Here is a 27,024-nt window from a genome sequence, read left to right as displayed (position 1 = left end):
ATAAAATAAAACCACAAAAGACCGAAAGAAATTTAAAAATGCAGCTAATTAATGTATTATTCTCTATTCTATGGACTCAAACAACAAACCTACACATTATAGTGTTGCACATTACTGGTTTCATGGAACATAATTAGTCAGAACTCCACATAAACATCTTATATTCCTGCATCTTCCACAATTTTTTATATGTGCAACAGCAATATAGAATATTTAACTTTCCAAGTCAGAATTAAAACTTACAAGACCGTTTTACTTTTATAACTTGAAACTTGTAAGAGATTACGTGGGCCTGATTGGCTGCATTAGTACCTTTGAATGAAAGATCATAAAAAACTTTAAGACGTCTCAGAATGCTAAAAAGTGTTTTATGATTCTGTTTGACACTAATCCAAACATAGGAAACTCATAAGCCTCTACTTTTACAGTAGGTTTGTTCGTCTACGCTTAGATCTACATAAAGATTAATCAGGCCCTAATTAAAAATTCTTTTGTAAAAAATAAATCACACCACATACAGCTTCCCGTTGTATGATTAATTTTATTAGCATTATGCTATCAAAATTTCAGGTTTCAGTGTACAATGACAGTGTCTCAAATGCTTCATAGACCAGCAGTTGATGAATAAACACGTTAGCAAAAATACTTCCTGGTATATTTTGGCAAATGCTTAGTTCAAGAGTTGCAATATGTGGAAAAATGCTTTGTAATAAATGTACTTTGAATTTTGTGCTTTGTGCAAAGAAAGAAACAATCTCAGAGTTAAGAAGTATGTCCTCATCATGCTGTTCACAAACAGAAATCCCGCTTTATCACTGATGCAGTGACCATGATAACAGCACTAAACTGTGAACATTTCCTGACTGTTTTAAGTTTCGAAGAATATGATGAAAAATTAGATAAATTAGACATGACAGAAAGAACAGTTAAAAAAGAAATCTTTTCAAAACTCTTTACATGGTCAAATGATGGAGATTTTGTATTTAGTTTTTAAAAACCATAAATAGAAAAGTATATAATCTTTGTAAACAAACTGCATGAAAGGTTGGCATGATTAGTCGATATCCGTACAACTGAATTAATTAGTTATAATACTGATTTCATAGCAAAGCACAGAACAATTAAAATCTGAAATCTACAACATGCTCCTGTTGTGTAAACAAGGAAACAAACAAAAAAACAGGTTAAATGAGTCAAAAATATCCTGGACATAATTTGTAGTGTTGTAATAAACTATATCATGTTAAAATATATAGTTTCATATAAGTTTGGCTCAAAATATTTTCAAATTGCATTTCAAAAAATAATATTCTGACATCTTAAGTTGAATTGCATCTTTCCAGAAAAAAATTAAGACATTTCAAAGCAGCAAATGATGCCACAGAGCTGTAAAAAAATCTTATTGTGAAAATAACAGGTGATTCACATTATAGGAAACTTTAAAAAATTAAGACTTGAAGTGTGTCCTGAAGATATAAATTTGTAGAAAGTCAGACTGAAAAGTGTTTGTGTAGCTTTGATTTGACCAGTTTTTTTCCTTTCACATTTGCACTAAATAAACTGTGTGAAGACAGCTGAGAATAATCTCACACGCCACAAAGAGCGGCTTCTTCTGTGACACAAAAAAATCGGTAGGTCATTTTTTTTCTGATTATTCTCTTCAATCGAAATCCTGTTTTTTTTTTTCCCAATATATCAATGAATGACAGCAAAGTAGTATGAACAGACAATGTGTCTCTGCAGGTCTGATTGCAAAAAGACAAAAAAATGAACTAAAGTAATCCTAATTCTCAGGCACTATCCACATTTCACTACTATGACATTTTTCCATTTTCTCCCTGGACACTTCTGCCCAGCCAGCTGTCTGCCACCTGGCTGTTACAGACCTGTGACTCCGCCTAATGGTCGCAGAAGCCAGGCATGGGGAACGGCCTGGCAAAAGCCTCCACCCGGTGTCGCAGATCTGCAATGCGCGCCACCGTCTCTGGGTCCTGGAGGAGGAAGTTCTTGAAGTCCTGGAGCTTCACTGTAGAAGAAAACAGTAAAATACTATGATTTAGTTACTTCTTTTAGTCTTTCCATCAGCTGAAAAATTGTCTCCCCTCATCCAGCTTTCTGATTTAACTCACTAACACAAACATAAATATGTTCACAGCAACAACAGTTACAGACTTAATTTACCTCTTTTCAAACAGGCTTACCTGTCTTTTTCTTGACATCCAAAGCGATCTTAAATCCCTCATCCATAAACTCGACAACCTGCACAAAGTCGTCTTCTTTGAACTGTCTGGATGTCAGAGCTGGAGCGCCTTCGACCAAAAATAAAATCCAATTACTTACATTTTCTCTCACTCTTTTGTAATTTCTCCCAGACTTTCTTTTTGTCTCTCAAGCTTTTTGAATTGACAATTAATCTGAATTTGTTATTTTGTCAGTGTGTCAAAATAAATTAAGACAGTGGATGCGATTCTACTGTGAAAATTGTTCAAAACATAAAGTAACATAGACATTACTTTATGTTAAAAGTAAAAAGAAAAAATGCAGATCTGCAAAACATTGCACTGCAGCTCAAAGACTGTGCCTTTAACTGTACTTTCTAGGAAAAACTTTTTTGCTTGGGAGCACACATTTGGGTGTTTCAGAAAAAAATTCTTCTTAGCAGTTTAGACCTACTTGGTGGAAAATCCCATTAAAACAGGACTTTTATAGATCCGGAAGTATATTTATTTGCTGACAAGCTACTCAAAAGCACCAATTCAACTGTATGTCTAATTTCAGAACGAAAAAGTTAAATATTTGTAATAACTTTCTTCCCTTTGAGGTTAAAATGTTATATGATCAAAAAATCTTTAACCTATCAATACTCAGGTGGTGTAGAAGCAGTGACCACATATTTGAATGGATTGATTTTTCTTTTATCAGTAGATCAAAAACTGAAGAACCTGATTGTTCTTCCTACTTGTTAAAACAGTCTAAAACACTTTTACAGTCTATAAACACATCAACCAACAGTCTGCTCTTTGATACAAGCAAAAATCAACAAAGCAACAAAAAAATGCAGCTAAAGGAAGATATACATTCATGAATAAATGGGGATTATCTTACAATTCCTCCACTTTCTGGTGGTTTATAAACTACAACTTCCATTAAAAATATGCAGAACCCTTTTTTTCCCCTGATGCATTTATTAGAATAAAATGGAGGAAGAAAATGTCTGATTGTTAAAGATCTAATTATCCATCATGCTGTACAGAAACACAAACAGTGAAGGCATTTAAGGCAAGATCTTCAATGCATAATGAACTTGCAAAAATAAAACATATTTCTGCAAAAGAGTAAACTCATAAGACAGAATATGTTGGTTTCCCCTTTTTCTAATTTTGGCTTCTGATCATAAACTGAGAATGAGAAGCCCATTATTTTACTATATTGTGAAAGCGATTCTTACCCAGCCTGAGGCCTCCGGGGGTCAAGGCGCTCTTGTCTCCAGGACACGTGTTCTTATTGGCCGTGATCGACGCGAGCTCCAGCACTCTTTCAGCTCGAGCGCCGTCTATGCCTTTTGGCCGCAGGTCCACCAGAACCAGGTGGTTGTCAGTTCCACCTGAAACATTTTAATCCAATGCATCATCAACAGCTGTATGACTAAGTCTAATCACATTTCTTCTCAGAAAGGCTTTTAAACTAATTGCTTTTCTCATTATTTTTACTTTTAAATGAAAAATATCCATATGCAGCCTTCCAAAACTGACCTCAAGATACTTTATTTAACGCTCGCCTCGTACAAAACATCTGACAAATGCTACAGAACTAAATGTTCCCACTTGAGAAACTTGTCTAATCAAAGTGATAAATGAATAGTTTATGTATTTGAATAGCTTCCACAAGCTCAATAGCCACTAATCTTCCCAGACTCCACACAAAAACAGATATATCATAAACAGATATATCAACTTGCAGATGTAGATCTTGAAAGTAGCCAAGATTGAAAACTGTTCAAAAATGTTTTTTGAGTATAAATTCTCTGAATTTCTTGGGTTTATAGATGTTTCTCTTTCGCCCTGACATATTTTAGACAGTTTAAACACTGTAAATCCAGTATTTTTTTTATATCTTATTTTATTTTAAAGCTATATTGTTATAAAAAACTTTTTCATTTAGTAATCTGGTTAATTTTTGTCTTCTGAAACCTGGTCATATGCACTTCCCATGTACAATATTTTACAGTTAATTGACTTAAAAGAATACAAGACAATTAATTACTACAATGGGGTTATTAAACATATAACAAATTAATTGTAGTGCAGGTGGTACATTTCAACACAGCCTTGTTGTACCTCAGTTGAGGCTAGCGTACAGGGACTTGGAAAAGGCTGGCAGTGCATCTGTAACTTAGCTTTGGTACAAGTAAATACAGAATTAGAAACCTACAGAAATCAGACTCCACATATATTTCCCTCAAACAGAATTGGGAAAAAAATGCAGTCATTGTGGCATTAGATTGAGCTAATTTGATGAGCTAATGCTGAATAATTCAACATGTTATGTGTACATCTCTGAAGCCACTGTGATTAATGGTTTATGGAGATGCCTGAAAATACATGTTCAATTATCTGTCAATGTTGAAGGACTTTATTCTGCTTGTTCGAAACTCAAGCTTTTGAAATGATCCACAATTAAATCACTATCAATTAAATGTCAAAATGAATTCACACACTTTTTTTCATCCAGGTTAGCAAAAGCTCTATCCAGCTTACCAGTTACACAACTAGGCCTGTCATGATAAATTTTGCTGGATGATTAATTTCCTCAGAAGTTATTGCATTAAATGATAATGTTGTTTTGATAACTTTTTCAAGCAAATATAATGCAAGAACACATTCTCAAAGATCAATAAACATCCAATTCAAATGAACATTTAACACTGGGACTGGAAGACATTTTAAATATCCAAAATAAACAAAACTACAGATACAATAAATTTAAAAAAATTATGAAGTCTTCTAAATTTCTGAATTAACAAAAAAAAAAAAGGACTAGTTGAGAGCAGTGTACCAGAATAAAGACCATTTATTCTGGTCTTTATTCTGGTACACTGAATAAATCAACTTGCAGATGTTGATTTATTTCAATAATCCACTAATCATAATTAATTTGATTGTTTAAGCCCTCTGTTAGAGAATCCACATTATTCAAAAAGTTTACATAAAAACAAACAAAAAACGTGTCTTTTGAAAAGGAACTACATGACGCCAATGATTATAAACACTGGCATCATGGAAAAGGAATATTTAAAATGGTCTTAAGAAAAAGCATGTTTGTCTGCTTGACAATGGACAAAGAGAGACGCTCATTCCACAGTCGAGGTAAGGGTGATCCCTTCAAGTGAGGATGTCATGGAGACATTCACAGGTCAGTCCCTGGAGAGAGCAGGCCAGCAGGCCTGAGGGTGACCTTTCCGCTCTGATAATAATGTTTTTCTAAAGACGTTCAGTTTTGCCTGCAGTGGAGAGAGGAGTGTGGGAACCACACCTGCTGAGGTCCAGATTCAGTGTTCAGACAGAGGTGTGATCAAACAGAAGTTGTGATTGGAGGTAATAAACCAAGGGAAGCTCACCTGATCACATTCCTCTTTTTACCCTTTAAATATTTCCTTTAAAGTCATGTTAGGTATCTGGAGATTCCTGGTAACTGCAAAAACTGTAGTCTGGGTTTTAGAGAAAGAGACATTAATAATGCCTTTTCATAAAGTCAGACCTTTACTATTATATTAAAAGTCTGAATGTCAATTTAACTTTCTTTGGAAATTATCTGTAAGTGGTTAGAGTTCATGATTTTTGCTATGTTTATTTTTCTTTGCTTTATTAATTGTGTAGATAAACCAGTGTGATCAGAGAGAGATTGGTTCCAACATATAATCACTTAATTTTATCTGAAATGTTGATGTTAAAATAACTACAGTTTTAAAATGTTTGTAAACATTTTCAAACCATCTAAATAAAAATAATTAGCTCCTTCACATGCTGGTATAGATCTTGGTAATCTGGAGAGCTGCTTTAGTTCATAACTCAAGATCTCTCCTTCAGGTGAATTTTGATATATTTCAGACAGACAAGAAAATGTTTTCTAAAACTGATAAGAATCTAAGTGCATAAATACAATTACGATGCTTTCTCAGTTGCTATGTTTAATGCTGCAGTTTGAGGTTTTATTGTTCCCTAAAGATTCATGAGTCAGATCTTATGGACTAAAGAAAGCTCTTGAGTTACTGCAGAGCATCGTCCTCAAAATAAGAAAACCATCGAATATCTTGTTTTATTTAATTTCACCATTTAATTTATCAGATTTTTTTTTCCATTTTGTTAATCATTCCAATACATTGAGGCAGTGATGGATTAGACCCCAGTTGATTTAAAATATATTCATGTTGTACCAAGACCTTCAGCTGCTAGCTTTCGGAAAACTGAATTAAATTTCCATTTTAGCAATAGAAATTCTTCTTGTTTTTATTTTACTTACATGACAAAAGAAATTACATACTGCGGTGTAAGCACAAACAAGTCAATTTTTAAAAAAAAGTATCAACTTAGGGCCATAGATCAAAAAGGAGCTGAGGCCAGCATATTAAATGCTAAACAAGAGTCAAGCATTTGTTCACAATCACAGAGCGAACACGTTCATCAGATTTGATTTTTCTGACTGACAAGGCAGCCTTATTGGCATTAGTCCATTTACACATCATGAATTTAAATGCACCTTTGTTTTTCCTCCTGCTGTGTAATTTGCATCTTTGTGACAGGGGGTTCTCATGAGTTTGTTTCAGCACTGTTAGATGAATCAGTGTCTTATCTGCAGGTTAAAAAAAAAGTCAAGTGTAAAACATGTATGATTACCTGATACCAGAGTGTAGCCTTTGCTAAGAAGAGCTCCAGCCATAGCCTTTGCATTCTTTAGTACCTGGGCTATATAGTCCCTGAACATAGGAGACTGAGCCTGGACATACAAACAATAGAGAAACAGTGGGATTAGCCTCAGAGAACTGTGATGCCAAGACCAAGTATTTTACTGTCTTTCCTCGAACAGAAGACAGTGTCAAAATTTATACAGTTAACAATACAAAAAAATAGGGGAAGATAAACAGAAAAAGATTAATTCACTTTGCAAGAACACAGATCAACAACATTCAGATTTACTCTTTTTTGGTAGATAACAGCAATAACAGGTCTGCTTTCCAGACAAATCAAAACTTTGTATTCACATTTCTACTAAGCATTTTTTTGTTAAACTGACCTGTTTAAGAGCCACTGCTACTCCAGCAATGGCATGGTTGTGAGGTCCACCCTGCAGGGAGGGAAACACTGCAAAGTTGACTTTGTCTTCCAGGTCGTACATGATTTCTTTTCCTTTCTTGTCCACCGAGTGGACGCCCTTACGGTAAAAGATAAGGCCAGCCCTAAACAGAACAAAGTCATCCCCCAATAAAACACTGTTGCAATTACAAATTTACAGCTGAAAACTTACAATTCTGAACGTTATTCTTGATTTAGTGATTTGTTATTTTCTATGAGCCATGCAAACATATTCACACACAGGATTTTAAAACAGCAAATGTCAATGTCTTTCACAGATATATAGTTTAATTCATCAAAAATACTATAGAATGGAGCAGTGGAAAGAAAATAATGAATGGTTTTGTGTCTTATTTTGAAAATAAGACACAAATAAAGAAAAACAAGCGTAACAGAGAAACAAGGTGGTGGAAACATCATCATGCTGCCAAAATATTTTTATTCTCTATTGGATGGAGGTAAATGAAAGAAAGAAAACCAAAATATACAGCCACAGCATAGTTTGCTGTGTCCGTATCTAAGCCTTTCAATCAAATGGGTATATCAAAGCACATTTAGAAACTGGTCAAAGAAAATCTACCAACAGTTTCTTCTACTTCATAATTGTATTTTTATACTTTATGGAACAATAAGTATCGTTACCTGGATCCTCTGAGAGACTTGTGTGTGGTGGAAGTGACCAGATCAGCATGTTCAAACGGCGAAGGGACTGCCTTTGCAGCTACCAGGCCACTAATATGAGCCATGTCCGCGAGCAAGTAGGCATTGATACCTGTGCATAGCTGTGAGGAGAAGAAGTGACTAAACAAATGTTTAAATGTTACATTTTTTGGTACAGTAAATTATTACTAAAATAAAGAAACTGCTTTAACATCTAACTCAATTATTTGTAAATCAAAGACAAAGCGTACTTTATTCAGTTGCCTTTGTTGAAAGTTACGTAAAGGAAGCAGAGTCTCAGATGTTCTGCATTAGCATTTTCTCTGCATGATTACGATTTGATAACTAACTCTACATCTGCAGACGTTACCCATCTTCTCAAAGGCAAGATATTTCAAGATGTGTAATTACACTCTCATTGGCAGTCCTAACAGGCCTAAAATATGAAGGCAACATTCAGTACATCTATGCTTTCCCTTGCCAACATTTATTGAAAAAGACACAAATAATAAATAGCTTGGTAAAATGTAAATGAATCTCTGGCATGGGATCAGAACAGTAAACTGCATTACAATTAATATGCAACATAATAACATTCCCTTCCTTTAATACATAAACTGGATGTATGTTTGCTGGAAAAAAGCAGGGCAAAGAGTGTCAGAACGGCAACAGCGGAAGAAAATGAAGGTAGCATGACTGTCAAAGTCTAGTGGTTGATGAAAACACAGCTCCATAATGGTAGGACACTCCATCTGATGGTGCTATCTAAAGTGGAGCTCTGCCACAAAGGCAACCAGTCATGGAGTGAATAAAGTAAATTAGCTGGTTGGTATAACAAAAACAGATAAAGGGCCTCCTTGTGCACCGTCAAAGAGGACAGTGAAGTGTGTGTTTAAAAGTTGTTGCTGTGAGCCAACAAAGGATGAAAGCATCTGTATGTGCATGAAAAGTGTTTTGAAATGTGTTTTAAAAAAATATCTGAAAAATGAGGGTTACTGGATTTAGAGCTATGCAATTTCTACAGCTGAATAGAAGTTAGTAAAAATGTGTTTGGAAGAAAGTCCAGCAGGGTCTGACCTATAGTTACAGCAGATGGGTGTATTTGACATCTAAATGAAAAAGGATGACTAAGTTTTACGTTAAAGGACAAAGCTGCTCTGAACTCCTTAACACAGTGAGTGGTGGAGCAAACAGGTAGGGTGAAAGAAGGGTGAGGTTTGAATATTAGGGAGCTCAGTTCACCTTCTTGATGCGGGCATAGTCAATGAGGCGAGCGTAGGCGCTGGTGCCAGCGATGATGAGCCTGGGCCGGAACAGCTTGGCTGTCATCTCCATCTGCTCATAGTCTATGAGTCCCGTTGCAGGCTGTTTAAAAACAGACAGGTAGAGAGGAGAGAAAAGAAATATTGAAAGAAGTAGTAGTGGGGGAGGAATATCAGAATATAAGGGAGCGTTAAGGGTCAGAAGGGGAAAAAAAGAGAAAATGAGAGGATGAAAAAAAAAAACTTAGATATTTGAAGATGAAGAGCGGGCATATCAACACGGAGAAGAGATTTTTCCATTTGAAGCTCATTTGAAGCCTTTGCAATTGAAGTACTTTGGGCACTTTTAAAAGAGGAAGGAATGTATCTAAGGAAGACATTTACACCAATCATATCATGCAGGAAGATGGAGCAATTGCAGTAATGCACCACTACTTATCCTAATTCAGCCTTTCAGGGGCCTCCTAAACTGGTGAGATGAGGCTGAACGGATCATGCTGGTTTTAAGATTCTTCCTGCTCCTTTTCAATAAACTGGGCAATTTAAGAAACATGGTAGTTAATCTGTTTCTCTCAGGACGGAGTTAAAGGAGACATGAACTGGCCTTCCTGTCTGCGTCCTTAACCTACAGCTTTACCCATCTAATCTTCTTCCCAGCTTTGGAGGACAGACAACGAAGGACAGCTGAAGGAAGCAGAAAAACATAGTGGCAGACAGACACATTGGAGAAGAAGGGAGCAGGAGACAAGAGAAAAAGAACAGAAAGGAGGAGAGAAAGCTTTATTTAGACAACCTGATAATCTCCCATCTCAAGAGCACATCTATGGATGCCCTCCTCACTCCATCAACCTGCTCATTGTGAGGAGGGAACCAGTGGTGCTGGCCAGCCTGTCGATTTCCCATTATCTCTCTCGCAGAGGGGTCCTGCCTGCCCATACATCAGCAGGCCTGGACAAGCAGAGCCTCATTGCCATCCATCAGCTGCTACCAACACTACCATACAATCACGATCCCTCGGTAGAAAATACATTAAACATTCTGAGGAGTGATCATATTTGTTGGATATAAATCTTGTTACATTTCCGGGACACAGATTTTTACAGATCACAATTTAAGTCAACAAGTAAATAAATGTTTTAAATCAAGGATTCCTCAACATTTTTTGTCCTTACAATTCTAGGCTTCACTTTCCAGAGTTCAGTTATTTATGTTTGTTGTAAAATATAAAACACGCAGATTGGCAGTTCACCAATTTGTAGCAACTATTTTTACAACTTGTTGGGTTTTAAATATAAAATCCAGGGAGAGAAGGAACAACAAGGAAGGAAGAACAAGAAAGGAAGACTGGTCAAAAAGGAGGATGCATAAGAAAGAAGGAAAGGAGGAAGCTCAACAAAAGAGGGTAGGATGACAGAAAGAAAGGAAAAGTGCAAGGACAAAAACAAAGGATTAATTGTAGGAAATAAAGAAGGAAGGAATAAAGTATAAAGGGAAGGACTCCTTGGACACTTGGTAAATGGTGCAAATAAAGTCTGAAAATATATTTTTTTTCACAATTTTTCCATCCTTCATTAAAGTAAATTTCCAATGAAATGACATTCACAGACTTTCTCTGCATGTATTTCTTTTTTCTGTTACAACACCCAAATTTCCTCACTATTCTTCTATTTTATTTCAAAGGCAACTTTATTTATATAGCAGATATAGCAGAACGGGTTAGGAAGGGTAAAAACAGGTATTAGAAAACTACAACTACTTCCAGACTTTACAATAAACCATGGTCTTAAACATTAACAGCTGCAACACAATCTGGCCAAAAATAAGTGGTGACTGCAGGTCAGAGCAACAAGTGAGACTCTCCCAGGACCGCGATAAGATCAGTCAAAGGTTTCAGTGTGACACACGCTCTTCCTTCTGCCAAAACTCACTGTCAGGGAACAATAAATGGATCTCGGTGTGCAGACAGCGCTTTGTGATGAACAGCTGTTTTGTTAGTTGCTCATTGTACATTAAGTTTCTATAATACTGTAGTGGGTGCCAAGAAATTATGCAATATCAAAGTGCCATTATGTTCATCATTAAAGTGAAGTCATTTAGTCACTTAGACTTGTGAACTGGATGTTATTATAAACAGAAAAGATCTGGGGTGTATGGTTTAAATTTCATTCTGTTTTGAAGAAAACAAAAAATAAAAAAAAGAAACACACATATTGCCAAAAGGTCCTGGTAATATTCTTTATAGAATTGGGGACAAAAACACACCTGAGCTGCTGCTATACTGCCACCTTTATCAGTATAGGAACTTAACAGTAATGTGACATTCAAACATTGGTTTAAAATTGTTGTAAGAAAATTTCCCAAAGAGGAAAAAGAAATGAGGAATGGAAAAGATCTGAAAATGGTGGGTTGCATGACTTCCTAAATTTGGGAAGAGCATCCAGTCAACTGAGATGACAAATTACTTTTCCAAGGGCGAGTTCCCATAGTACTAGTCACTCAAATCACAGCCAGCATTTTTCAACAAACAAGTTTGATTGTTCATTGAAAAGCAAATGTCACGGTGTATTTGAAACTATGAATGGCTCATAATGTTTTTGAGGGGCTATTACAATGAGTGGCTAATTTCCAAACTTTTTCACATACATTCAAATCAATCCAACAAATAATTTCAGATATTTTACAAATAACACAATCAACAGGTGCCAACAGCATTCTTGTGCTTACTGAGCTGGTCAGTCTCCACGACATTACCTTTGTATTCACACATTTGTTGTAATTTTATTAAATGGCTGCTCAGCTTTAGTTTATTGTTAATCACAATTATGCACATATGTTTAGGTTGCTTAATGCTTTTATAGGAACATGTCTAATTGTTCCCATTACAAGAGCAGTTATGGAAATCCAGTTAAGTATTGCTGCAATGCAAGCATTGCAAATTCACAGGGATCAAAATAGTGCTAATACATAAATGCTTTACGCTTATATAAAACAAAAACTTGGAACATGTTCTACTTTTTAAAGTCTGTTTTTCATAACTTCAGAGTAGAAGTAGGTGAAAAGGCTTCAAGACAGCCAATGAAGCTGGCTTTTCTGCTTAAGACTCCTCTTAAGCAGAAAAAGATTCTAAATTAAAATATTTGAAGAAATTTGAACATTCTGTTTTTGAAATGCGTAAACTTTTAGCTGCATTAACATTTTTTAACCACATCAGTCTTATCTTTCTTTGGTGTGTTTTGAAATGTATGCTGGAAGCATCTGCTTACGTTGAGCTTGTAAGGCATGGACTCAAAGTAGATTGATGTTGCAGAGATCCTCTTCACATCTGACATGTAGCCATGGGTCAGACTGCAGAAAAAATATGTATCTTTAATGCGCAACTCTGACAACTTTATGCAATAACAATAAATTGCTTTAATAATAGAAAGTATATAAAAAAGAAGGAATGAACAATGGTGTTGGGTATTCAAGCCTCAAAGTGACACACTAGTTTTGGTCAACAAAGAAACTGGGGCAGCTTTGAAAAGAAAGAGAATAAGAACAAGAAAAGCTCCAAAGGGGGAGAACAGAATAAAAAGGAGCAGTGAATACTGACTGTCCACCATCGGGCAGGTCCAGGCCCATGATGCGGTCATGTGGCTTGAGTACAGCTGTGTAGGCAGCAAAGTTAGCAGGAGAACCTGAGTATGGCTGAACGTTGACGCCCCACTTCTCTGGGTCCAGGTCAAAGGCATCCAAAGCTCGTTTCTGACACAGAAGCTCAATTTGGTCAACCACTTCTGCTCCACCGTAGTATCTAAGGCCAAAGAAAAAAAGCAGAAAAAAATATATTTGTCAAAAAGAAAAAGAACGGACAACATGTACTCAATCGGCAAGTCTTTATTTGGCCTTAATATTTCAACATTCAAAACATGAAAGAGAGACATTTTTTGGTCCTTAGGAAGCAAGAAGCAGTATTTTTCAGAGTAACTGCTATGAAAAGTCAGAAGTTTATGTCTGTTTGTGTAAAACACTGAGTTGGTATCCTGGGTACAGGGTACCAACTGTACTCAGGATACAGTTGGTATCAAAATCAGCAAGGGCAAAAGTGTTGTCTTTTGTATGTTAATATGCAACTCATTAGAATTTGTTACGTTTGCAGTAGTTGAAATAACTTTACTTAAAATATAAAGATTATGGAACTGAAATAAAGCTTATGGCTTTAAAATCAAATGCATTCTCTTGTTTCAGTTCCTTAAGGGAAGCTTGTTTTTCTCCCCCAGGACATCAGGATTTGTAAAACTACAAATACAAACTCTCACTTGATGATGTCGGTAGGTGATGTTACAAGAAAGTTTTAGATTTTAAATCTTAAACTAATATCAATCAGTTTGATGAAAGTTGATGCTCAAGGCAATTAATGAACAACTGTTAAATTTAAGACTTTAAATGAAGCAGGAGCTCTGTGACTTTGTGACAATATCTCTCCCATTGCAGATCAAAAGGACATTTCCCCAGCTAATTAAAACTGGTTAAATAAGAGGGTGTAGATATTGTGCTGCAAACAATAAGTATGCATGCTCTACAACTAGAAGTTAACATATCACCAGGTTTTAGGCAATACATGATTTTCAGAAAGCATCTCTCAATTTTATAATTCTTTTTCATCAGTTAGATGAGTTAGAGGATATAATTTGCATTAACAGCACGGTTCATTGGAAACCCTTGCAATAAACAATCCCAAAGAGATTGTTTTAAATAATAAGTTCTGTGGGGTTAAAAGTTCAGGGAAAAATACCATAATATGCTAAACATTTGTTACTTTATTCATTCATCTTAATTCAGACTTGCAGGTTTGTTTCCTTCATCGTTACCCTCCTGTTAAAATAGTCCATTACATATCAAGATGAGGTTATGCAAAAATAGTTGCTTCTTTTCTTGAACAACTCCTAATGTAAGTAATTAAGTAAACTGTGCTCTGAAAACCCAGAAAAAGTATAAATTCATTTGCATGAATTGTTTTGTATACAAAGCATAACATCAAAATCCATGTCATCAAAATGTTTTATCACTTCAAAAGCATTAATCAGAAATTGAAACATTAGTTGAAAAAAGCTTCTCCTATCTTTGACCCAAATATGTTATAACAAACTGAGGGCATTTCAGGCTAAAAATATTGAAAACGTTTCAGTGGAATTGCAGATAAAAAAAGAGACTGACTGCCCCAGCAAAAACCTTTAAAAAGAATCGGATTATGTTTTGTTTCATTACACTAAAGTGTAAAACAGCAGAGAGGGCAAATGTGAGCAGAGGGTTCAAAACTAACACCAAATACAATAGAAAGGAGGCATTTATTTAAGAAATCAAACAATGAGTGTTTCACAGTATTAAAACTTTATTTTCATTGCTGATATGTGAATATTCTCACAAAATAATCAATTTTAAAAATTACCACACTAAAGTAAATGAAAACGCAATTAGAAACTGTAAATATATCCAATGTTCCCCATTGGGAATCTTCGTCAGCAACCTAGGGGCGGTGGATTAGTAACACAATTAGGGTATGTAACATGCAGAACCCAGCATAAATCAGTGTGCATGCAAGTATTCCTTTATTTTTGTGGATCTGCAGCAAATGTCCCAAAGCCCAAAGTATCAGCACTGTTAATAAGCTGAGGTGTGGCTGAATAAACACTGACCTTCTCCCTGGGTAGCCTTCAGAATATTTGTTGTTCAGACATGAGCCCTGAGCTTCCAGAGCTGCTCGGCTGCAGAAATTCTGTAATGACAACACACACACACACACACACACTCAGATCAATGACATGAGAGGATAGAAGGGACAAGGATGGCAAATTAAAGTCTGTTAAGTGATAGTGAGAAATCCCCCTTTGGCTAGAAGCAATCATTACAGTATTGAACCTGTGGTCAGCCATAGACTAACACTCAACACTTCTGAGTGTTTATCTCTACACTGCTGGAGGACACACGATAATGTGATACGTGTTTGTGCACATGCTGAGGTATATTCATGTGTCCCATTTTTATGTCCTATATTGAAATATCCTTTCATAGATAAAGTATTGTTAGTATGTTCAGCTGAAAAATAGGTACAAACGTCTTACATACTCCATTAAAGACTCCATTCTTAAGTTAAACAACATCTCAGATTTGGACTAAAACCTGAGTTGTTGTTCTTTCTTATCATGCCTGACATGTCATTCACATTTTATGAAATGCAAATGATTGTTGTGTAATCACAGTAAAAGACAAACAGCAGTAAAATGATAAGACTTTGGTCCTTATCAGGGACCTTATATTTGTAGTCAATAGATGGAATAAACAACTAAACTTATCTGAGTAAATGTCAGATACCCAGACATCCAGCTTAGGTTTTCCAGTTTAACCTTTGCAGCATAGCTAGTGTATTTTATAACACTGGTCTGCAATACAGTGCTTTGCAAAAACTTGTCTTTTCAGCAGATACAGGATGTGAAAAATGGATGGAGCAAGAAACAAGCTAGAGACCTTATATAAAGGTTGAGAAATTTACTTCCCACAGGACAACAATCCCAAACATACAACAATAGTTTAGATTTGAAAGACATTCCCTTTTTAGAATGGCCCAGTTAAAGTCCAGACCTAAATCCATTGAGGATGTATAGAATTAAAGAATGCTTGACATTCTTTAATGAGTATTAACTTCTTTTCTAACAAAGTCCTCTAGCTGCTGGTAGAGACATAATCAAATTACTTGCATTTGCAAATGCAGAAAAAAATGAGTGCTAGTGGGGTTTTTTTTCTGTGTTAAAATGCCAAAAAGTAAATTTTCTATAAATTAGTCTTGCTTGACATTTGAAAATCTTGCAATGTTGATATTGTTAAATATTGTGATGATCATAATTTAATGAGTATGTTTTCTTTTCTTTCATGCCCACCAATGTGGTGCAACCCTTTGTAACCTTGAGTATTTCTGGTACGACTGTATATGTCAAGTTTGGTCATCTACGGCAATGAGACTCCATCCAATAATAGTAATTTAAAAACAGACATTGTGACAACAATATATTTTTCAGACCAAGTGTGAATACTCTTTAAACTGTAAAGTCTGTCTCGGCAGAAAGAAAATGCATCCCCCCATCCTCTGTTTTGATTGGGTGGTGCTGGTGTATTGTGTGAGTGGTTATGGTAATGCTTATCAGAAGAGGAAGGAGGAGATCAAGGAAGATAACAGCTCCAGTAACAGATTTCTGTTGCACCCGTCTGCCATGTCAATAAATGTGCATGTATTAGCAAAGAAAAAGCAGTCGCTTTGAGGTGTGTGTGTTGGGTGGGTGGGTTGGTAACGTGTGTCAAAATGTATGTCTTTTCTTTCAAGGTGTGTCTGCCTGACTGTTGCTCTGATGAGCCATGCAGAGAGAGTTAGAGAGGAAGCAGGATGAAGATCTCAGTTTTATCTCACACTAGAGCGGTCAGGCTTTGTGCTGAGAAGAGGCTGATATACTCCACTGAACAACTACTGTGGCAAAAAAGAAACAAGGGAAGAGAGAAAGAACAACAGAAGATAAAACACTGTCTGCTCTCCTGAATAGTAACATTCTCCATTTCACAATGAGAGGCTCAGGAATAAAAATAAAATGACTTACCAATTTTGGCTCTAGGGAGTATTCAGATATCCCATCTTATAATGAGTAAAGTTTTCTGTAAGCATTTTATTAAATAAAAAGATTTTATTTAATAGCTAGACAGCCTGCCAATAAGTTTCTAACATTCCTTGGTTCTTGTTAGACTTTGTGTGAAGTTTTACATCATTGTACGCTTTAGAAACAAGGTCTCTCGCAATTAAAATAAAATTGGACATGGGGGGCAGGGGAATTGGGCAAAGTCTTCTGATTTGACACAATGAACTGAGAAAACATTTAGTAAAAAAAAATAAAAAATTGGACTGGCCTTTATTTAATACAATTTCAGTTTTTATCTTCCAGATAATGGAAGAAGCACAAACAGTTTTCCTGACTCAGTTTACCATTTTCCCCCCATACTCAGAAAGTAATAAAAAATGCCAAATACATTTTAAAACTGCATAAAGATGATCATAACTATAAACAAAAAGATGAAAATGATTAATTCTCACAGTTGATTTGTAAATACCTCAGATGCAATGAGCTCCAAACCACGGCACTGTCTGTCCTTCTCCTTCCGCAGCAGAGCCCACATTTCTGGGTCGTCCTCAGCCAGACTCTCCTGTCCGGTCCAGGATCCATCTTCATCCACTGTACGAGTGGCTGCATGGGACTGCTGGAACCGTACACTGAGACGAATGGAGGGCCGCTGGCACAAGGGCTGGGGGCAGGAACGGGGCGAGGATGACCGAAGTACCACAGATGGAAAATGTTCAAATTAAAGTGTGTCAGTTTTGGAAACACATTTTCTGAAACTGGATTATTGGGCTGAAAGTAGGTTGTGGTTCATAAAGACCAACACAATTATAGGGGGGAAAAAAGTACTTCTGTTATCAGTTTCAGTGAACATTTTTAACTATTCTAAGGGATGCAGGCAAGTTACAGAGCACATAATGTCTCAGACTTAAATACATTTCAAAGCAAGAGCCAGATACATTTTATTATAATTTTTTTTTTTTTCCAAGACTTTTTCTCAGCTCATTTTCTCTTTCACTTCAATGCATAGTTTGGTACAATTGGAAGATTGTGTTTGCACGATATCAATAATCAGCACAGTTATTCAATTATGCTTCCATCAGCAGTTCAACAAACTGAGCGACTGACTTTTACTGCCTCAATGTACCAGAAGGGATGTATAAAGAGAACAGATTCAGCACTTCCTGCTTATCTAATCTGGACTGGCAAGTTCTGCTGCTGCTGCTGGAACGCCGGATCGCACAAGAGTACAGAGACTAAAAATTTAACGGGTCCTTTTTGAAATATGAATCCTCCTACTGGGTTGAATTCTGCCTCCACTCCTCAGCTTTTTATCAACATACTGCTTGGACAGCCAAAAAACTTTCAAGCAGCAAGAAAAGACACCGGTTTACATAAATAGATATGAGGCATGATTATTATTATTTTTTTAAAAACGGTACTTTGTGAGAGAACGCATTGGGGGTTAAATTAAACCCATGACTGGTTGATTACATGCAGAATAAACTGGCTTCTTCCTGACATTTAATCAACAACATGATTATAACTGTGCTTTGATCAATCACGCCACATCTAACCTGTAGTTATCATCTGTACAGGTGGGCTAGGGTGTGAGGGACAGCCTCCCTTTAATAGCACCATTAAAAAGCAATTAACACAATCCTCCGGACCAACTAAGGACATTCATTTAACAAGAGTTATTATCATCTTCTTAAATGCAGCAAAATGTTGAGGGCATTTTGCCTTTCAAAGAGGCCTTTTTCTACATTTAAGGTGCAAAAAGAACAACAAAAAAAAAATGATTTAAAAGTTTTACTTGATATTTTCAAGAAAGGTTGAATAGTGTAAGATAGGAGAGAGACTCCAGTGGAAATGCACTGAGAAGTCATCCTTTGATTAGAATTTGCAACTTTTCAACTTGATTGGTCTGATCAATGGTCCCTCAGTGGTAATCTGAAAAAATCCAATAAATCCACAAATTCTAGATAAGTCCGGAAATAATAATAATATGCAAATAATTTTACATTGAGGTCAGCAGCCTAGAGTGTGGAAACCTTTTTAAGGAAAACAGACTCAAAAGTTAATCACCAGGATGAATTCAAGGTTTAAAAATCTAGTCTGAGGAAGCATAAAGACATGAGAAGCTTATTAACAAGAAATTTAATTTTCTACAATTTTCTAGTTACATTTGTGACTTATTCAAGCTGTGAAAGAGCGAGAGAGAGCAAAACTTTGAACAGTTTTGTTCTTTAAGATTTATTACTCGGACAGGACAGAGCAGGTGTTCAGACCACAAAATCACAGATTTCAAAACAGCGTTAGGGTTAGGGTGCCTCCAGAGCCAGAGAAGTAATTTTACTAATGTTAGACAAAGTAATTCCTAAAATAAGATTAAAGACAATTACAAATCTAAAAGATTTTTTTTTAATCCTATCATGGCTATGCACTAGTTATCACTACATCAGTGTAGTTATCACTAAACTATCAGTGTAGCCAATAGCTATTCGCTACACTGATAGTTAGCCAATAGCCACTGGCTAATATTTCAGTACTGTTACTAGTTACCAGTAAGACATTCAACAACTTGAACAGTCTTACTGCAGTATATATCCACGGATAGCCTGACTGTTTTTTAACTTTAGCATATCAGAGATGCTAGAGGTTATAAGGTGTGCAGGAAACATGCATGACAACAACAGGAAGAAGAATATCTTTCAATAAAATTGCCATCCCATCATGTTCTAATACTGTTTAGTGCAGGAATAGCTAATCAGAATCAAGTTTTAATATGGATTTTATAGAGAAATTAGAATAGGCCAGAAATCTATACAAGAAGAACAAATTACATTATTGCCAAGTTAATTACTAATTTAAAACAAAGTCTAACCTGGAATTCCTTTGGTGGTGGGAGTGGTAATCTTAGAAATGAAAGATCTTTGGAAAAGAAAAGCAGAGTTGCCTCTGAGGATCTACATCTCACAATGAAATCAGAGGGGTCATTAAATCCAGACAGAAGCTATCATTTGCTCTCTTGCATTTCCACTGGGGCAAACCAACGCAATGAAAGTCAACAGCTGAAATGACCCCAAAATAAGCCAACGATGCATCCATTATCTGGTAGACAAGGGTCCTTCTGCCTGTTGTAAGCTTCTTTCTTCCCCATTTCCCATCCTCTTGTCCCCATCCTGTCAGCTGGAGCTGCTAAACAAACTCAGGCATGTAATACACAAATGGTGCCCTTATTAGGCACCAAAATAAAATAGCTCTGGGCTTCTGCAGACAACTCACACGTTGTCCCTGTGATCTGCCTCTCTTCTGCTTCCTTTCTCTGCACTGATGATTACGGAAGATTAATTAATAAACACAAGATAAAGTGATCCAAAAAAAGTGAGAGCCAGCATGTGAGCACCAAATATGTCACAGTGGGACTATTTTTAGACAACAGATTACACTGTTGTTTGAAGGTGAACTCTGCAGAGAGAAAAGGGTTGAATACGCCACATTAACCTGGATGCTAATAACAAGATAACAGACCTTGTCTTTGTGATGACCAGAATTTGTTGCTTTTCTTGTCAAATGTGTGTGAAAAGAATAGTACCAAAAATTATGAAAGCAGAATAAATTAAATAATTTAATTAATCCCAGTTTTGTATTATTTTTTGTCTATTTTCTGCCAGTTCCTGAGGCAAGTCAATTTTACAGATGACTGCTGTCCTTCAGTGGCTACACCAAAACAATCAACCCTGCAACACAAGAAAAACAAACGGGACTATAGTGGTGGAACGGTAAAAAAAAAAAAGAAGATGTGTAAGAAAGGAGAGAAGAAGTGTCAACAGGGCAGAAATCCATCAGTCTGACACATCGATGCCCCTTTTTCCTGTCACTGACTAATAGTTCGACTGTCTGTTACAAATTGCCCTGGGTGACACCAGACTGAGAAATCTGGATGGGGTGGAGAAGCACAAAGGGACAAAGGCTCAGCCCAGGAGGTCTGCTTTCGGATCAAAGGCTGGTGATGCTTTCAGAATCTTCGTAGTAAATAAAAAAGCCCAAAATTAGTTTTGGGCCTTGCAGATTGTAATTTAAATGCTTCAGTTTTATAAACATTCTCTTTTGACTTAAAGTAATCATGTGAGTATCCTCAGTCCTAGAATCTGTGGATGAAGCTAAAGTCTAGGGTGATGGCAAGGAGCTAGGGCTGTTGTAAAAGAATATTTTAGCATTCTTTTGAATATGTTTATGATTCTCCAAGGAATCAGATCTCTCGCTCACTCTCTCTCGACGTGATTCCGATGCCACAAAAGCTGTCGTAGTCCGACCATCGCACCGCAAAATTCAACAATCCTTATTTTTCCCCCAAACCCTCACAAAACGCTGCACAATTCAACACCAAGCTGCTAGCACTTCACAACAACTAATAGGTGGAAGTAAGAGTGCTGCATATCATCCAGCCGGAAACAGTGTGCTACATAATGAGCACAATTTAGCGAAGCTTCAAGTCAGTTAAATTTTCCTCAAGGAATTTTAATAATCCAGGTACACAAATCTTTCGAGGAATCATTTCAGCCCTACAAGGAGCTCATCACCAAAGATAAGTCATCAAAATACAGATGACTTGCAAAAAGCTGGTGAGCAACTCTTAGGGTTTGATTGCTTCAAGCTAAAAAATATTTTTAATTCTTTAATGAGAAGGATAAAAATCTTTGGACAAAACATAAAGAGAGCGATGTGGAAAATGTCAGTGTCATTGCAATATTCAACAGTATATTTAAACTGTATGACTTCCTAATATCACACAACACTACTCATAGAACATTGTCGTACTCTGTCACCACGACCCATCACATGTGGGAATGTGTGGCAATTGGACTGCACTTAAATGGAGTAATAATACCAGCATGGGAGATTCAAGGCACAAGAAAAAACTTAAATTACAGTCTAAATACTGTAAGGATGCAGTACATGTTGATAATGTTATGCAAAAATAAATATATGCAGACTGATGCCTCTAAAGCTGCAGGAGGTGACTTTTATAAAAAATATATTTTACATATTTGCTAAAACTGTCACTATGTCCTCATAGCATACTGCAAAACAGATAATATGTGGTAAAAAAGGACCCATATCAACCCAAGACCACAAATGACCATATATGATGAATTCTGCTGCTGTCCTTCTGAAAATCAGCTGTCTACCATAGCTGTGGACTGAAAACCTCTCACTAATATGTGACCCATGAGGACACGAGAAAGCACAAACGTACAAATATCTTGTGTCTGTCAGAATGTACTTATCCAATTTTCACCAATAGGAAAAGCATGCATGCATGTGAACTGACTGAAGTCTTTAATAAGAAACGCACTGAAAAGTACTGACTTGTAAAACTAGGGCTGAGTGCATGCCACAAAAATTTGGCTCAAACCTGTCACAGACTGTTTCTGAGTAAATATGTGAAATTTGCCATATTCCATAAATAGGTTGTGTGATCAAAAATTATACAGTTAATCAACTAACTTTTGACATTTTTAACTAAATTCCAAGCTTCTCCCTAAACTGAAAATGAGAGAATATTTCCACACACTAAAAAAGAAAAGAGTTTGTCATTTTAAGAAAAAAACAATATAAACTAAAAGCAAATAACCTTATAAAATATGCTATTTACTATGCTGGTGGAGTTAGAACAGCTCATTTGATTATTTTGAGCAGCTAATGTAATGAAGTGTGAAGTGTTGAAGTTAGACAGAGCCATAGATTAATGCATAAAGAACTGTGTTTGCCCAATTCATTTGCATATTTTAGAAAAGTTGTACATTCAACATGTGATTGCACTGCATGGACAGATACTCATACCAACACTGCTAATTTTAGTTAATACAAGTTAAGAAGTTGCTGACAACTACGTCCAATGCTGAACACCAAGCCTTTATCTACTGCTTAACATCAAAGCAGGATGTCAGGAAGTTAATCATTTTTCTGCTTTGAGAGAACATATTAAGGTCAATTGGACTTTCAACAGTACCTGAACAGAACCAGTCTCATCTAGTTTTGACATTACGGTCAGTCCAACTTTACAACAAAGTGATCAGAAACACACATTTGTAACTTAATAAATCCAATTCTTGTTTAAACTAATATGTGTGGTACATGTAAAAAAATGTAGAATAAACAACAGTAAACAAATAACTAACCCACCAACTCTATTTGCACACATAAGTCGACAAAAAGTAAAAATATGAGGGAAAAAAATATATTTTCAAAAATACTGAAAAATAAAAAAAGAAATATCTTATAGACATTTATTTAAATAAATGTCTGCATTTATTTATCTGCATAAATAAATAAATGTTGGAGTTTGGCAACTTTTAACTCATTAGATATTGCATAAAGACTCATTAAGTTGTCATTTCACAATATTAAACTTAGAGATGCTTTTACCCAGGTGTTCATCAGAGTTATAAACAAAGTAGAAACTTGCATCGATTACTGCATAGAATGTACTTATACTTTTAAGATATGAAAGTTTCACTAAAATATGTCACAACTATAGACTTGATTCAACATAGTGAGTTCAGTCAAAGATGTGAATTGAAGAAGAATAACTTTTTTCAAACTGGGGAAGTTCTGTTTTATTGCAAAGTCTTAAATAATGTGACTCAGAAAATTAATCATATCCTTGTGTGCATCTTACATATTTAATTACAAACGTATTCATATACTTTTTAAAAAGGAAACCATACATAATTAACAAAGCATTTTAAACTGAACATTTTAAAATAGTTCTCAATTGAGAATAAATAACCTTAAGTTTCATCCAGGATGGATCTTCTGGGCTTTAAATGTCTTTCCAAAAGATGTTTGGAGCAAATCAGCTGAAACTTTTGCTGTTTTGTCTGTTCATAGTCGGTGACACAGATACAACTTATCTCTTTCTTAGTCTGTTAGTCTGGCTACACACCCAGTGAATAAATGTACCCTCCTTTTAACTGAATTCAAAAGCTTACGAAAAAGTTAATAAAATGTATTTTTAAATATGTGCATCCACCTTGGAAGTGTACTCCTAGTCTAAATACGATTTTCTTTGTCAGTCCAGTAGATTTAACTGCAAATGCAATCTAAAAACAAACTCGCTGATGTGTACAAATCTATGAAATGCATAAAAATAAGATATAACCGCTATTCTAGAAAAAGCTATCTGATTTGTTCCCCATTAGATTATAAACGGATAACAAGGACTGTTTCTGAATTATGTGTTTAGGTTCTTGCAGTTTCCCCTCATGATGACACAAGGCAGTGGAGGTTGCATCATTAGATATCCAGGAGTAACTAGGCAGTACTGCAACTAGAAAAGCTAACCTGCTAGCCCATCTGATAAAAGCAAATGTCAATGTATAAAAAGTAGCAACTGAGCAGGCGAGAGGAGACAGCTAGCTGTATACCGTTACACGCGATAACTTTTACAGCAGTAACTGTAAACCCTGTTAGCCCTAAGGTGTTCTACTTATACCCCTTGATCCACGCTGACTAGCTAGTTAACAGGTCTTCTGTGCAAAAGCGCTAGCTTAGTTACACAACAGAAAACACCGAGGTGGAAAACGGAAAACATAAATATTTTAGAGAATAATAGTTACCCGTGTGAGCTGCTTGAAAGCGAATGACAGCATGTTTACAGCTGTGAGACTGGTGGGTAAAGCGGTGCAACAAGCAAACTGACACAGACCCAACAGGGAGCTTCAAGCGGTCTGCAACGGCTGGTTACCCTCGTTCCACCGAAAGGGTCGATGGGTATTGTAGGCAGTCAAAATAAAATTACATAATTTTCCATACTAGGCGTGTAATGTATTCAGTTACCTCTCCAAAATGTTTAATATTTTGATGTTTTATTAATTTTACTACATTTTAATAGCATGGAATGTCGTTTCATAATTTAACATTGACATAAATATTCAGGCCTTTGAACTGAGAAGACAAAAGGTCGTACAATATTAGAAATTAAGCTGTTTAAAGCAGGGTTCTCAAACTTAATTCCTCAAGGGCCAGTGTCTTACAGCTTTAAGATGTCTCTCTGCTTCAGCATACATGGCTCTAATATTAACTCATTAGCCAAGCTCTGTATAACTTAGTGAGGCAGTTTTACCATTTAATTCAAGTGTGTAGGCCAGGGAACACTTCTAAAAGTTGCAGGACTCTGGCCCTCAAGGACTGCCATTTGAATCCGCTGATTTAGTCTGAACTGTAAAAAGTGAGTTGACAGGAAAGGAATAATGGAAAAAATGGTAATAGTTGCTATTTTTTCCCTCAAGGACATTGTAAACAGTATACATTCCCTCCAAAGTCCCTTAAACCGATTAAAGATCTTTCTCAACTGATTGATGATTGATTACCCTCTAACTTACACAGCCGTTCCATCAAATCCAAGATTAAAAAAAGGTGTTACTCCAAATATGACAATACACCCACAATGTGATAATGTTATGGCACAAGGATGCTTAAAATCCCATTTTACATATTTTGGCATCGAGAGGTGAAAAAGTGTTTGCTCCATATAGATTTTTTAAAATCACTTAAATGTTTTAAAATGTACTTTTAAAGTGTACTGTCATGTTAGCTCACCACATAAATTTGAATAGATAAGATAGCTTGAGTAAATAATGAAATATCATTAATAACTGTGATTATTGGTTTATTATTTAATGGTTTAATTTTGTTGCTCACATCCCAACACCTGATTACATGTAGATTTCTGCAAATGACTAAGCTTATTTCGAAGACTACCTACAGGGCCTGCTTACACTATCTTTCCAAAACATTTTCCGTTGCGTATCCAAAAACGATGTAGTCAGTGCACATGGCAGGGAGGAGGGAGTGAAATTTTGTGATGACAAGAGGACATTGAGGTAGGCTACTCATCCAAGAGGTCCCAAATCAACCCAGAGCCACTTGCCAGCTCACTTACCTCAGGCAAAGTCACTGATCATGAGTCAACAGTAAGAAAGAACATCATACTGACAGCTTTCTGCTTCAGGGACCAGACAATAAGTATTTAAATGAAACTGAATTCTTCTCCCTATCGGAAAAGCCCAACTTTTAGTTTCTGACCTTTATGATTGCTGCATACACTTGTGTGATCACTGCATACAGATCATAATCAAAAGCAAACAAACAAATCTGTCTTTGAATGATTAAAAAAAAAAAAAAATGAAGATTTTGGAGTCACTTAGTCTATGTGTCTACGACTTAATGGTCTTGGCCAAAACTGGCTTTTTTCTTCTTAGATGGAACCAGTTGATGGACACTCACACTTAGCCAAGTTCTGTAGTAGATTTCATCCTGTAAAAAGGGAATTTTATTTTCCGCCATTGCCACATAAATGCTCCGTATTGCTGGAAAGTGAACAGATGGATGTCAGTTGTTGGTCAGAGAGGATGGTTGAAAAATTAGGCACTGAGTTTTATCACCTGTGTTTCCTCAAATTACCAACTGGTTTGATAAAAGCTTCGACTTTGAATCTGGCTACATATTTGGACTGAATTTAGCATATATTTCTGTATTTGAACTATTGGATGTAAAGTGCCTTAAGAAGATCTCTATTGACAATTGGTACTATTTAAAAAAGCGCACTGAATAAAGGTTTCTAAAAGAAGGAGCCATATTAAATAAAATCTAGGACAAAAACCTTCTCTCACTTAGTTTACCAAAGATGGGTTGTGGTGGGTCTCTCAGTGCGACGATGAAATGAGACTCACTGCTAAAGCAAAAATAAGTTCCTTAAGAAGAATCATGTTCACTTAGTTGTGATGACTACTAGTCTCAAAAACCTCAGTCCAAAAGGAAATCTGTGAATGTAGCCCTTGTCTTCAAGAAACTTATCATTTTCAAGCTAAATATTATATTTTAGCTTGAAAAAACAACAGATGCAATCGAACAATAGATATTTCTACTCAATAAATCAATTTACAGTTTTAATGGTATGCATTGTTTCAGCATTTTTGGCTTATTCCTATAAAATTGACATCAAAATTAAATAATTAATTTCAGTTTCAATTCAGTTCATTCACATAGCATCATTTTACAACAAATGTCATCTCAAGGCACTTTACAAAAAAAAAGTCTTGTTTCAGT

The 27,024-nt window shown here is 35.9% G+C and overlaps 1 protein-coding gene across 1 annotated transcript; it reads right to left on the bottom strand.

Moving 5' to 3' along the window:
• Positions 1-521: 521 nt before the first annotated feature.
• On the bottom strand, positions 522-24,664 carry shmt2 (serine hydroxymethyltransferase 2 (mitochondrial)). The gene is made up of 12 exons (XM_055026988.1): positions 24,534-24,664; positions 17,399-17,590; positions 14,947-15,026; positions 12,864-13,064; positions 12,535-12,616; positions 9,252-9,374; positions 7,992-8,131; positions 7,291-7,453; positions 6,894-6,993; positions 3,449-3,604; positions 2,202-2,309; positions 522-2,026 (listed from the first exon to the last, which is right to left on the bottom strand). The coding sequence occupies exons 1-12, from the start codon at positions 24,564-24,566 to the stop codon at positions 1,899-1,901; spliced, it is 1,506 nt and encodes a 501-aa protein (XP_054882963.1). The 5' UTR covers positions 24,567-24,664; the 3' UTR covers positions 522-1,898.
• Positions 24,665-27,024: the final 2,360 nt, after the last annotated feature.

Source organism: Poeciliopsis prolifica, unplaced genomic scaffold (assembly GCF_027474105.1).
Source record: "Poeciliopsis prolifica strain line A6 unplaced genomic scaffold, Auburn_PproV2 SCAFFOLD003, whole genome shotgun sequence".
In the NCBI taxonomy this organism is placed as follows: domain Eukaryota; kingdom Metazoa; phylum Chordata; class Actinopteri; order Cyprinodontiformes; family Poeciliidae; genus Poeciliopsis; species Poeciliopsis prolifica.
The sequence above is the reverse complement of the archived record's forward strand: the minus strand, read 5'-3'. Positions and strand labels throughout refer to the sequence as shown.